This window comes from Pseudorca crassidens, chromosome 1 (genome assembly GCF_039906515.1).
Source record: "Pseudorca crassidens isolate mPseCra1 chromosome 1, mPseCra1.hap1, whole genome shotgun sequence".
Classification (NCBI taxonomy): Eukaryota; Metazoa; Chordata; class Mammalia; order Artiodactyla; family Delphinidae; genus Pseudorca; species Pseudorca crassidens.
In genome coordinates, this window is record NC_090296.1 from 35918744 (window position 1) to 35933076 (window position 14333).

General features: G+C 42.1%; 1 protein-coding gene across 12 annotated transcripts in view; it reads right to left on the bottom strand.

Annotated features, from left to right (window-relative positions):
* Window positions 1–5184, bottom strand: part of GPHN (gephyrin) — a 626350-nt gene extending 621166 nt beyond the window's left edge. For 3 of the 12 annotated variants that reach the window (XM_067732944.1, XM_067732926.1, XM_067732919.1), the window contains exon 1: window positions 4584–5182. In XM_067732944.1, the coding sequence (XP_067589045.1) occupies window positions 4584–4647 (64 nt within the window). In that variant the 5' untranslated portion in view covers window positions 4648–5182. Of the gene's footprint in view, window positions 1–4583 lie in introns of all 12 variants that reach the window. The other 9 variants (XM_067732974.1, XM_067732949.1, XM_067732982.1 and 6 more) reach the window with 5 other exon arrangements.
* Window positions 5185–14333: the final 9149 nt, after the last annotated feature.

A 14333-nucleotide genomic window follows, 5' to 3' on the forward strand; every position in this document is an offset into this window, starting at 1 on the left:
ATGCCCTTTCCTAAAAATTTGTATCTTTTTCTCATCCATGCCACTGTTAGTGAATATTTAGGTAATGGATTATCATCTTTAGCTAAGTGCTTTGGTATACCAAACATTAGCAGTGGTTAGCTAATATGATATTTAATAACCAACGAAACATAATCTATCCCACTCTGTATCACAAACATATATGTATTGATTATTTTCCTGATGTTTCCATGGAACTTATAGTGGTAGAAGTAGTGTGCTCCCTTGATAAACAGCTTCTTTAGAAATAGACAAAAACAGGTGAAAAATGACACATTTGATACAGTGAGCCTGCTGTGTACCTGTTAAGACTTTAAGTATAATTACTACTGAAGTTGTAAAAAAATAATAAAAATTCCTACATCTGCCCCACATCTTCTTTCTAGTTTCAAAGCAACAGATATTTGTTTATTTGCCTCATGTTATTCATCACATTGTCTTTAGTCTGTTAAAAATAGTAATAGGGCTTCCCTGGTGGCGCAGTGGTTGAGAGTCCGCCTGCCGATGCAGGGGACACGGGTTCGTGCTTCAGTCCGGGAAGATCCCACATGCCGCGGAGCGGCTGGGCCCATAAGCCATGGCCGCTGAGCCTGCGCGTCCGGAGCCTGTGCTCCGCAACGGGAGAGGCCACAACAGTGAGAAGCCCGCGTACCACAAAAAAAAAAAAAAAAAAATAGTAATAGAAGTAAAGAACATTAGATACAGATGCATTAAAAACTAGAGCTTAAGGCTTTCCCTGGTGGCGCAGTGGTTGAGAATCTGCCTGCTAATGCAGGGAACACGGGTTCGAGCCCTGGTATGGGAGGATCCCACATGCCGCGGAGCAACTAGGCCCGTGAGCCACAACTACTGAGCCTGCTCGTCTGGAGCCTGTGCTCCGCAACAAGAGAGGCCGCGATAGTGAGAGGCCCGCGCACCGCGATGAAGAGTGGCCCCCACTTGCCACAACTAGAGAAAGCCCTCGCACAGAAACGAAGACGCAACACAGCAAAAGTAAATAAATTAATTAATAAACTCCTACCCCTCAACATCTTCTTAAAAAAAAAAAACCTAGAGCTTAGATCACTAAAGACCATGTAACTTTCATTTCTAACAAATCAACATAAAACAGTTACTAACCAAGGTATTGTTTTTAGAGATGGACGATAATCTTCAACATAAAACGTTTCCATGAAAATCTATGTAAATGTTTCCATTTTCCTGAACAAAACGATAATATAGCTAAAATATCCATATTACATTAAGTATCATACTCTGATTTCCAAGTTCTGAATGATTCAAGATAGTAATACAAAAAAGAAATGCCTTTGCTAAATATTTTCCTACCATATTCTTTCAAAATTCTAACAGTTAATTCATTTTTTACGGTTTCAATAGACTGCGTACCACATTTGCCAAATTCACAGCTGAGATAAAGATTACAAAAACACCTAGAAGATGAAAAGTTTCAAAGTGGTATAAAATCTATCTTTCAAGACATAATCAAAGATGTCACAAAGAAATCAAAGATTTTAGAAATGACAACACAATTTACCAAAATACTAACATATTGTAAAATGTGTGCATTTCCTCTAAAATATGTAAAACCTCTAAAACCTCTAAGTTTTCCTCTAAAACCTCTGTAAAACAGACTTAGATAAAATACTTAAAATCACTATTATGAAACATGGAGAGGATATTTTATAAAACAAGCCTTCCACTTTTAAGAAAGCCACAAATTATAACTCACAAAATCAAGGTTTTAGGTGTGGCCTCAAATTCAATTTTCTTAAGTATGAAATCACAGTACTTAAGTTCAGTAAAGAATAATTTTACATAGTACAACTGCAGTACTTGAAAGTTCTACAAGACAAAATTGTGCAACATGGCTTTATTTCTGTAGGTCTTCTTTGTGTGTACAAAATCACATGGAATGTTAAGACCATAAATATTAAGTTGTTTGTAGTAAAATCCACTATTCAGACTGGGGACTGGTGCTCTTTCCTATGATTCTTCTCCACATTTCCAGGCTCTATCATAGCAGACAATACTTATATCACTAACTTTAAGTAGAAACCTCTCAGTTATTTCTGACTTCAAATATCCATTTTATCACCAAATTCTATTGTCCTCTGTTACCACTTCTCTGTTGCAACTTCCTTTTCATTCCTTCACCTATATCCTTATTCCTGACCCTAGACTTCTCCCCCTAAACTACTGTACCTCATTCTCATGAGATAGTTTCCCTAGATTGTCTTTAATTCCACTGCCAAAGTTATCTTCTCTCATTGACATTCTGCTCGTGCCACCTACCTATCCTACCTGGGCATTCCAGGGCCTTTGCATTACATTTTTTTTTTCTGCAAGAGCCTCACTCTCAGCAACATATTCATTTATAAGGTTGCCACTGACTTTCAACTCCCCTTTAAAATGTCAGTTTCTTCTTAGCCCTGCTAAATGTACCAAATTATCCCTTCAGGTAATCACATTTGCTCCTAATCCGAGTATGGAATACCTTTTATATTTAGCTCTCAATCACACAAGTAATTTATTTAGACAATTTTAGCACAGTGATGACATACACTGTTTCTTTAGTTGTTTGCATACCAATGTCATCCCTATTGGACTGCAGAGACACAGATAAGGGCTGCATCTTTCAAAGCATTCTGTACAACAGCTATCTACAATGTCACTTAGCCCAGGTGGGATGATTCACTAAATAAAACTATTATAGAAAGCTTAAGTAAAAAAATTTTTTTAATCTCTATGGTTTAACTTTAAAACATCTATGACCTTTCATTTCCATGGACAGTTGACATACTTCGGTTTCTATTAAGCTTCATTCTCACTACTCTAATAATTTTCAAAGCACAGCTAGAATTTAAAGTGCAAGTTGAGGGTTGATATAGGGCATATACTTTTACACCCCGCAATTAGATTCTTTGAAAATCAGCAATGTCAACTCCAAGATTTCTGAGTTACAACTGAATCTTCACACAAGGCAAGAACTTCAGCACCAAAAGAAAAGAACAGCGCATCTTGTAATGGGGGGGCGGGGGAGGGTCCCTTCCCTGCAACTGGTTTAGACTAGTTTCTCTATCGCAGGGGCTTTCAATTAGGAAAATTCAATAAATCACCATTAACATCTGGAAACAATATCAGAGAAAGGCGACCCAGCTACTTAAAAGACAGGAAGGGGTACCATGGAAATCTTTTTCATAAAACTCAGCAGCCAAATTAAGCTTTGCATTTTTTATCTTACCAAGAGAGATTTTTTTCTACCTAATAATAAAAGCAAGTCTCATTCAATTCAGTTCCTTCTGGAGCACCGTCTCAACCTGTCAGAATTTGACAAGGGAAAAAAATTTAAAAGTGTGTGTGTGTGTGTGTGTGTGTGTGTGTGTGTGTTGTGGGGGCGGGAGGTGGGAGGAGAACACCAGGATTCCCGTCTACCTCGCTTCTTTTTCCGAAATCAGCAAGTCCTGGATTTCCTTCACTCCGAACTAAGCCCTAAGGTTCCAAATATAGTTCTTTAACCCCCACCTCGCCACTCAATTACACAGAAACCTTACCAACTACAGAACCACAGCAGAAACCCCTACAAATCGGCTTGCTATTCATCTCGGAAGTCATGCCCTGCAGCAACTGCCTGTCGCCGAACTGAGGGATGTTACCCAAATACAGCGCAACGGAATCAGACATGCAGAGCACACACGGCTTCCGCGAGGGAGGGAAACGCGACCCGGGAAAAGTGCGCTCCTCAGAAGCCTCGGGACCATCCGGGCGGGGGGTGGTCCCCGAAGAGAGGGGAACAGAGGAGCCCGAGTGGGGGACTCCTTCCCTCTCAAGTAAAAAGGGCTGGATCCCTGGCCGCAGATAACAGTCTGTCCCTCTAAGAAAACGAAGAGGCGGGCAGAGGGCCCTTTGCTTGGGAAGGAGGAATGCAAACACTTTCCGAGGTCCGGGTGCAAGCCGATCCCCCACCTCCCGGGGGAGACGAGGGGTGTCCCGTGAGTGGCTGAGGGGATTCCCGGCTCGCGAGGGGCAGCTGGAGGCGGAGCAGAGTTTCGCCTAACGAACATCCGTGTCGGCTCCGGCCGGTGCCCCGCGAAAGCACGCCTAGAGCAGAGCGGGGCCGCCCGGGTGGGGGGAAGGGAGAGGAGGAAGGGGGTGGAAATGGGATTCCCCCCTCTCTGGGACCAGCAGTAGCGGAGGAAGCGCGCGGGCCAGCCGAGAGCGGCGTGCTCCAGCCTGCGGAGCCGGGATCCCGCCGCCTGCGCTGGCAGCAAGGAGCCCCGCAGCGGCCGCCGCACCGGCCCCTCTGTCCCCAGGGGCCCAGGACTTCGGCTGCAAAGGCAGTGGGACCCGACATCCCACGGGGTCGGCCCCAGCTCCCGGGGGACCCCGCGAGAACACCCCAACCTCCAGCAGTTCTCAACGGTTGTAAAACGTCCGCCCCCCCCCCCAGTCCCCTTCCTCAGCCTTCCCTCCTCCCGAGGCCACAGAGAAGGGTCACCACAGGCGAGAAGCCTGAGGCAAGCCGGGGACAGCAGCCGCGGCGGTCCTGGACCTCCTCCCCCGGTTACCTGTGAGGACTCCGACTCGGATTTGATGGTCGTGGTTAGTTAGGATCATTCCCTCGGTCGCCATGTTTCCCAGCGCAGTCACCGCACTGACGGGAGCCGGGAAAAGCCAGAGCCCGGAGCGCGCGGGCCGGGAGCGCGCTCGCCTCGGAAAGCGCGAGAGCGCCTGGGAAGCGCGAGGCAAGCGCGAGGCGAGCGCTCGGCGGCCTGTGCGAGTGAGAGGCCGGGCCCCGAGGGCGCGAGTCCGAGGGGGGAAGTAGGCGGAGTCAGGGCGCGCGACCCCGAGTCCGGGTCCGAGACAGCGAGCTGCGGGTGGGTTAAGCGGTGGCTGCTGAGGGGGAGCGCGCGGAGGCGTAGGAACGAGGCGAGAGAGACTCCTGTCGCTTTGCGGAGCGCGAGACCCAGGGCCGCTGGACGGCAGGAGACTGAGGGGAAAGGAGAGCACAAGCTCGGGAGGTCGCGGGGGCGGACTCGGGGACAGGGGCGGAGCTACACCGCGAATCGTGGAACTCGTGGCGAGTGAGGGGAGGAGTAAGAGCTCGGTTCCGAGTGCTGGGAGCGGGAAGGAGCCGGCGCAGCCCGAGCAGAACCGGCGAACGCTCCTGGGCGCGCGAGTAGCGCGGGATTGGTTGGGAGAACGCGGGTGCGCGCGAGACGTGAAGGCTGCCTCAGCCGAGCTCCAGACAGAAGCAATCTCCTGCCGAGCCCGGCGTTTGTCAGCTACTCCGGGCGGCTGTTGGGGCGGCAAAGCAGCTCTCCCGAGGGGAAGAGGAAAGGCTCCAGGGACCCTGGAGGTGCCTTAGAAAGCTGCGTGGGTGGCAGAACCGCAGCTGCTGTGACAGCCCGCGGTTGGCAGGAAGGAGGTATACCTATCCTGCCTTATCTTCCCGCTTGCCGCCCTACCGTAGGATTTCCCAAGTCCAAGGTCCAAGTCTGTACCTTCAGGAGGATCCTCACTAGCGAAGCTTAGGAGCCTGTGGCAGAGCATCTTGAGGAGAGATAGCTGGCTTCTCTTTCTCCCGCTGTCGCATGGTTTTGTGGCATCAGGCTTCTTCGCTAAAGGCTCTGCTTTTAGGTGAAAAGCACCAATCTTAGAGAATGAGATTAGAGAATGTACCTCCCCCCGGAGCCACAATCACAAACCTGGTAATAGAACCCCGGTGGTGGCAATTTTCATTTCAGTATTTGTGGGATATGAGGTTACCATGAAAATAGCTTTTGTTGCCACTTACCTTCATGTGTCTTTCATAAAGTGTGATATGAATCACCTGTGGCTATTTCACATGGGTTTCTTAGTTTCTTTCTAGTCCTTTCAACTAATGAATAAAAAACATTATATACACACACATGTATATGTATTTTTTTTCTCAGCTTTGGTAAAACCGGGAAGCATAAAAATGAAAAGCAAAATGTCAAAAAATGTATAATCATTTGTATACAATTAAAATCTCAGTTTGATGTTTATGTTTTATTGTGCCAACTAGAACGTGGACTAAGTCTCTAACTGAAGATTCACATTGTTATGTATTTCATTTTAAATAATGGGAGTACAAAGGAGATGATGGGTGGAATTGAGGTGGGAGAAAGTTAATTAGTAAAATTTCTTTTGAGTATGTGTATTGCTAGTATTTTTGACAGTGGATTTAAAATTGAAGCCAGATCATGAACCCACCTCCTATAATAATCTATCACCATAGAGCCTGGGAGCCAATGGGTTCTTAACTAGTTTCAAATGAGAGATATATATGTAAAAGTATGTTTTCTTTATTAAAAACTAAAGATGAGAAAATGGTTGGTTACATTGCCTTTCTATCTTTATTCCCTCTAGCGCCCCCAAATTTGAAATGATTTTTAAATGTCTTGAATTTTCAGAGAGAGAAATTCTAATTCTGCCCACTATAGGTTCTGTAAACGTAAATGAATTGGGGTCTTTTTCTTTATCGTTTATATAAGCTGGTAGATAAGCACCCTTTCAATTGAGAATATTCCGTTATTATTCATGGGAAGAAACTGGCACTTTTGTTTCACAAATAACAGAAAACAAAGGACTTTCTGTATCTATAAAATCAGCAATGGTGAAATTCATTAAAATTTTCATTCGGGACTTCCCTGATGGCGCAGTGGTTAAGAATCTGCCTGCCAATTCAGGGGACACGGGTTCGGGCCCAGGTCCGGTAAGATCCCACATGCCGCAGAGCAACTAAGGCCGTGCGCCACAACTACTGAGCCTGTGCTCTAGAGCCCGCGAGCCACAGCTATTGAAGCCCGCATGCTGCAACTACTGAAGCCTGTGCTCCGCAACGAGAAGTCACCGCAGTGAGAAGCCCACGCACCGCAACGAAGAGTAGCCCCCACTCACCGCAACTAGAGAAAGCCCGCGCGCAGCAACGAAGACCCAATGCAGCCAAAAATAAATAAATTTATAAAAAAAATTTTAATTGGGAAGGGTGAAGATGAATTAAGCCTTTTAAAGTATATGGAGGTTAGTTTGTTAAACCTGCTAAAATTGCTGAAAAGAAGTAATGTTAATAGAATTAAACTGGACAATTATAATAGATGCTTGTCTTTCAACAATTTTCCTCAAGTATATTCATCTTAGCTGAATTTAGGAAGCTCTAAGAAAATTTACACAGGAAAAGCCTAGTGACCTTGCTGTCTAGTGGGACTTTTTGTTTTACTGCTGGTTATTGAATGAATATTGCAGTATCCACATGCTTTTTAACTCCTGTCACCATGTGACATTTCTTCAGAATTCATCTGGGAATCAAGTGTTACAACAAAGAAAACTTTCTGGAAAGTAGGAAGAGAGTAGCATTTCCAAAGATTGATAAACGTCTCAGGAACATATATGGGGGGGGAGAAAGTGGAAAAGTTCAGAGTTTGTATATAAAGCATTAGAAGTGCCCAGGGATTTATTCTCTCCATTCCTGAGATATTAATAATGAAAATTGAGTTTACACTGAGAACACAAAAGATGGGTAAACACTTGGCTGCCATAATGACTTTCATTATAAAGATGAAAGTTTATCAGTAGAAGTGAATTACTGAATGAAGGACAGTTGAGTTTTTCTGGTACTGGTATATTTACATTTAGTCCTCCTAGTACTTTAGTTTTCCTGTGGTTAATCACACTTTCAATATAAATAAGGCAAAAGTTTACTGGCTTTTCTGGGGTTAGACGCTCCTCATTAGCACTAGACGTAAGCAAGAACAAATTTGGTAATGCATTATTCTTCCACTAAGGCTTATTCTACTCTTGCCTCTTTCCCGATTGGCTAGTAGCCACAACTGAGTGGATTACAAATGGGTGCAAGCAACATTTTGAATATGCTTAATGCCACTGAATTGTACACTTTAAAATGATTAAAATGGTAAATTTTGTTTGGTGTAGTTAGCACAATTTTTTAAAAACTGGATGTAAGGTGAAGCTCTGGTTGATTTTAACATAGTATTTTCCCCAAAGGAAGGGTGATAGAGTTAAGATGAACTTTTGACTGACTGAATCAGGCAAGGTATTAGTTCCTAGGGCTGCCATAACTAAGTACAACAAACTCAGTGACTTAAAACAACAGAAATTTATTCTCTCATGGTTCTGGAGGCCAGAAATCTAAAATCAATGTGTCAGCAAAGCCATGCTCACTCTAAAGTCTCTTGAGAAGAATTCTTCCCTTGCCTCTTTCTAGCTTCCAGTGGTTGCCTGCCATTCTTGGTGTTCCTTGACTTACAGTTGCATCACTCAGTCTTTGCCTTTGTCTTCACATGGCCTTCTTCCCTGTGTGTATTTTTACTTGCCCTTCTTATAATGATACCAGTCATTGGATTTGGGGCCCATATTAATCCACTATGACCTCATCTTAACTAATCACATCTCCAAAGACCCTATTTCCAAATTCCAAGATTCTATGTGGATGTGAAATTTGAGGGGACACTATTCAACCCAGTACAGGTGGTAATAGATTACATTACTGTGTAAACATATAAATTACAAACTCAGCCCATTAGAAAAGAATGTTCAGAAGTTTCTCTAAAAGCTAGATTTAGGGACTTCCCTGGTTGCGCAGTGGTTAAGAATCTACCTGCCAATGCTGGGGACGCTGGTTCGATTCCTGGTCTGGGAAGATCCCACGTGCCGCGGAGCAACTAAGCCCCTGCGCCATGACTACTAAGCCTGCGCTCTAGAGCCTGCGAGCCATAACTACTGAAGCCCACAGGCCTAGAGCCCATGCTCCACAACAAGAGAAGCCACTGCAACGAGAAGCCTGCACACCACAACAAAGAGCAGCCCCCGCTCAACGTAACTAGAGAAAGCCTGTGCGCAGCAACGAAGACCCAATGCAGCCAAAAATAAATAAATAATTTTTCAAAAGAAATAAAAAGCTGAGATTTAGAAATTAGACACATTTTTAGAGAAAATACAGCTCTATAGAATAGAGAATACTGGGGAAATTTTAAATTTTTGACCTAAATAGCCTCATGCTTTCCCCCCAGAAGTAGTTTTCAAAATTAGAAATTTCCAAAGTCTAATAAGATAAATTTAGTCAGTCCTACTAATGAAATTGACATTTTGGTTTTAGTTCTGATACCCTTGTTATCTTTTAGTAAAGTGGAGCTGAGCCACATCAATTTCTCATGGAGTTTGATGACACTTATTTGGGAACAACTAGGACAATGTTTTCCGATGTCTGCCATGTTTATTAAAATTAATTGAACTTTTCCTTCCTTGGGCTTTTGATATTATATTCTGCTGCCCAGATTGCTGCTTGAATAATTTTATGCCACAGTCTTTTGTATTCTTCCTCACACTTACTCTCTTCCTCTGAGGTCCCCAACTGGAAATCCAGATGAATGAGGCTGTTTTTGGTTGCAAGTGACTGACGCTAGTTTAAGCCTAAAAGAATTCATTGGCTCACGCAGCTAGGAAGTTCAGACATGTATTGGCTTCTGTAAGCTATAATTTAGATGAGTAGTTTTCGAGTCCATCTAGGGATACCGGGAGACTCCAAGATCTTTTCAGAGGGTCTACAAAGTCAAAAGTATTTTCATAGTAATACTAAGCCATTATGTGCCTTTTCCCTCTCATTTTCTCATTAGATACAGTAGAATTTTCCAGAGGCTACGTGATGTGTAGTGATGTCATCACTCTGATAGCTAATGGAATGTGTGTTTGTATATTCTCATATTTTAAAAATTTTAATATAGTAAATACCAATAGGTATAACCTACTTAAACAAAAGCTCTTTGGAGTCCTCAATAATTTTTAAGAGTGTAAAGGTGTCCTGAGACCAAAATCTTGAAAACCACAAATTTAGGTCATGTCTCCATCCCAAAGCACTAAGGCAAAGGCAATAGCATTTTCTAATTGGTTGGCCTCAGTCATGTGTTCACCCAGAGGATCCGGATCAGATGAACCCCTACCAAATAGACAAAGATCAAGGGAGGATGCATCTGGGTACCATATGTAAGGCTAGTGCCTTGATAGATTAGTAGTTAGTCAGAAAGGGTTTAAACTGAAATGTCAACTGAGACTTAAAATTGTTTCTGGTGATAAAAAGTTGAAAAGCTGGATACTTCCATTAAGGCATCTGAAGTAGCATAACAGTTGGGAAAATAAATGCATAACACCCCCCCACACAGACACACACACAAAATCTCCTATCTCTCTCTACCATTACTATAGATTTTAATCTTTTCTGAGGGCTTTAATTTATACATTTGATACGACCCACATTGTTTTATGTTAATATTCAGAAGCTAGAGAAGCTCTTCCCTGTGTGTCCTGACAATTTACAAATGTACAAGGTCACCACTTATTTATATGGCTGCTTACCTGATAAAAGAAGGAAACCAGAAACAAAAAAGTTTTGTTTCTAAAGAAAGCACTGGTTTTTCTCCCTCCTTAATTCAAAGAAAGTGTAGACGAAAGAGGAGGAGGACAGTATTTGCTAGAAGAGGAAGGAATTATTGGATAAGGGAAAGGAGAATGAGATTTGTTAAATGGAAAAGTAACATTAAGTGTCCAGAAACTATTTAATTTCTTAAAAGGGCTCTGTTTACAAGGTCTTCAGTTTTTAGGATACAGTATACACAAGTAAAGAAAAAATAGTCCCTGGGACTTCCTTGGTGGCACAGTGGTTAAGACTCCGTGCTCCCAGTGCAGGGGGGCCAGCTTCGATCCCTTGTCTGGGAGTTAGCTCCTACATGCATGCCGCAACTAAGAGTTCACATGCCACAACTAAGGAGCCCACGTGCCACAGCTAAGGAACCCGTGAGCCACAACTAAGAAGCCCTCCTGCCGCAACTAAGACCCAGTGCAACCAACCAAATAAATAAATAAATAAATATTTTTAATAAAGCAAAGAAAAAATAATCCAAAACTTAACCACTGACATGGATTAAGTTTAAGTGAGCTTTTTAAAAAAAATCAATAATTATTATTATTAATTGGTTTCCATATAATCAAAGCCCAACTAACCTAGAAAAATAGTTTTGTCTCTATAAAAGCAACAAAAAATTATTTTGTTAACCTAAGTAACCTCATTTTCTCCCAGGTTGACTAATAATTGGAGGAAGTATCGTCGATAGGAATGTTTATACAGTAGTTTAGCTTAAAATGAAACTGCAGTAGAAGTTTGAAATGTTAAAAGCATAAATGAATTGGTGAAGGAAGCAGAGATGATGGATTTTTCAGTTGTGCTGAAAAATCTCATTTTACCATGTAATAATTACATTTCATATTTATCTGTGTATCACCTGCTGTGGGATTGATTGGGTGCAGAGCGTGAATCCCTTTCCAACACAGAACCTTGTTTCCTTCCCATTTCCTAATATTTGATGACTAAATACAGAACATATAAGGCAATAGGGACTTTGAATTGCTAGCAGTGCAGGCTACTCCCAAGGTACCAGAGGGGCTGTTAGAAATTTGCCTTGCCATGTAACAGCTTGCAGAAGCCTCTGCCTATAAAAGGAGACACCAGCTAACCTGGCCAGAGTTCACATAAACAATATTAAAGCTGGATTTTTCTGCCTGGATCTAAAAGAGTAAAGCGAAATGTTGCATACTGTCCCTTGTCCCCTTTGATGACTGCAATTCTAGATTAAAGATGAAAATAGCAGACTGTTGTTGTTGGCCTTATTTCATTTAGGAAAGAAGTATGACAAACATTACAAATCACTTTGTGGTCATTGCAAAACAGCAACTTTTGGGGGTGAAATGTTAGCAAATATTCTTTGAATAGCTAGAATGTCAAGGTAAAATAAATGAGATAAGCCACAAAAATAGTGCTACCCAAGATTATGGTTATTAAATGTTTTACTGATGGGATAAAGTTTTCCTCAGTTGAATTTAAAATTGAAAAGTATCTCCCAAGTACAGTCAAGTGTATCAGTGATTTTATTCTGAGAGAAACATAACTGGAATATTGAGTATAAATAAAATTGTAATGTTTCAGTGCCATAAATATTTTCTGATTACTAATTCAGTTTTGCTAATAATTTGATTCTGAGATGGGAGTGTCCTAAATATAGACATATTCCAACCATATTGGAAGGAACAGCCCTCCCTGTAATTTAAACTACTATTGGATTTATCAGTGATTCTCTTGGGAGTTTGGGTATCTTGAATGAGTCTCTGATCTGCTGGGTAAGTTGACCGAATAAATTTGTACCCACAAAGCTGAGATCCATATTCTGGACTTATCAAAATGCAGACACCCAGGCATAGCCAGCCAATCTAACAGATAACTTTGCACTGCCATATAGGTGAAAGTCGGAATCCAATGTGAAGTCTTAAAGACAGTAGAAAAAAAGGCTATAATATTTCAGTTTTGTGCTTTGAAGAAATTGAAAGATTTGGAACATTTGAGGGAAAGGTGATAAGCCTAATAATAATGAACATACAATTTCAGTACTTTAGAGATGGCAAATGATTCACTTTTTAAGAAGTTATACATCTCTGCTAGCAAGTGAATTGTTTATTTCATGCTTTGGTTAACAAAAAAAAAAATGGGAAAAAAGGTCAGATACTCATCTAAACCCATTTCAATGGTAAAAACAAACAAAAACCATGATTTTAAAACATTTGAATGGTATTCTTTTAATCCAATTTTTAAAAGGGGAATCAAAGGCCTTGTGACTAAATGATGTATTCCAGATAGTCAGTGGTACAATCAGATTTTATTTTCCTAATTTTTGTTCTCATTGCTCTGTCTAATCCAACTGACTTGGAAAATCTTTCAGGACTGCTAAAGCACAGAGGGCCTAGATGAGAACAGATGTGGCTTTCTTGAAACAGAACGTGGACTATACACTCAGCTAACTCAGTTGGTAGAACATGAAACTAATTGTCTCAGGACTGCAGAGCCTGTTATTTTTGTGGTCAAGAGAGGAAAGATATGAGTTAAATTGGAGTATGAATTGGCAGTAATAATACCAGGCTCTGGTAATTAGCTTAACTGTTACCGTGGGGCAGTAACATGTGGGACTTTGGACACCCTTTCAACATATCTGAACTTCAGTGTCCTCTTCTGTAAAGTGATGGAGATTTATACTTGTTTAAAGTTCCATCTAATGCCCAAATTCTATGATTTCATGTAAAGTTTTCCAGTCTGAAAGTACATTTTAAAAAATCCGCCTTTAAAGCAACCTTTAAAAATGTAAATTGACCTTGGGAGACGGAAGATTTTTACTTAGTTGGCTTACTTTACTCATTACACCATACAAGGGATTCCTACAGGTAATGAAGTATTTTGTAACAAATCAACTTTCCTCATATTGACATGAGATAGGAAATTAATGACAACTTAATTAAAGAAAAGATCTGAAGATCTCAGGGACTACAGTATGATCCAGTGGTATCATACTGACGCAAGACAGGGTGTCAATAGACCTGGGACTTTGGAATTAACTTTCTGTGGCCTTATGCCATACCTGAGGCTCTATCAACTCCCAGGTACTGTGTTAGGTGATCAAAATGAAAAGATGAAGAAGACACAGTCCTGGGTCTCAAAGAGCTCACAGTTTGGTAAGGGAGATCAATAGCTGGGTAAATAAACAATTGCAAGATAGTTCGCTAAGAGCTATGGTAGACGTAAGGTAGCCTGAACAATGATTCTGAAACCTGGCTTCACATAAGAATTTCCTGGGGAACTGTTTAAAAAATACAGGTGTTTTTACCCTCTCTCTCAGAGATCATAATTTTTTTAAAAAATTTTATTTATTTTTGGCTGCGTTGGGTCTCCATTGCTGCAAGCGGGCTTTCTATGGTTGCGGTGAGCTGGGGCTACTCTTCGCTGCGGTGCGCGGGTGGGCTTCTCATTGCGGTGGCTTCTCTTGTTGCAGAGCACAGGCTCTAGGCACGTGGATTTCAGTAGTTGCAGCACGCGGGCTTCAGTAGTTGTGGCTTGCAGGCCCTAGAGTGCAGGCTCAGTAGTTGTGGTGCATGGGCTTAGTTGCTCCATGGCATGTGGGATCTTCCCGGACAAGGGATCGAACCTGTGTCCCCTGCATTGGCAGGTGGATTCTTAACCACTGCGCCACCAGAGAAGTCCCTCAGAGATCATAATTTACATGATCTGGAGAGAGGCTTAGTGAATTGGTGTTTTTAAAAGCTCCCAAGGATATTCTGATACACAACTAGGATTGAGAATTACTGGGATAGTAGAAGGGCACCAAACTTGGCCCTTAGGTCAAATAGGCAACAGTCAAGCAGACAAGAGGAGAAGAATCTTTCAGACAGAGGAACAGCTTTGTGCA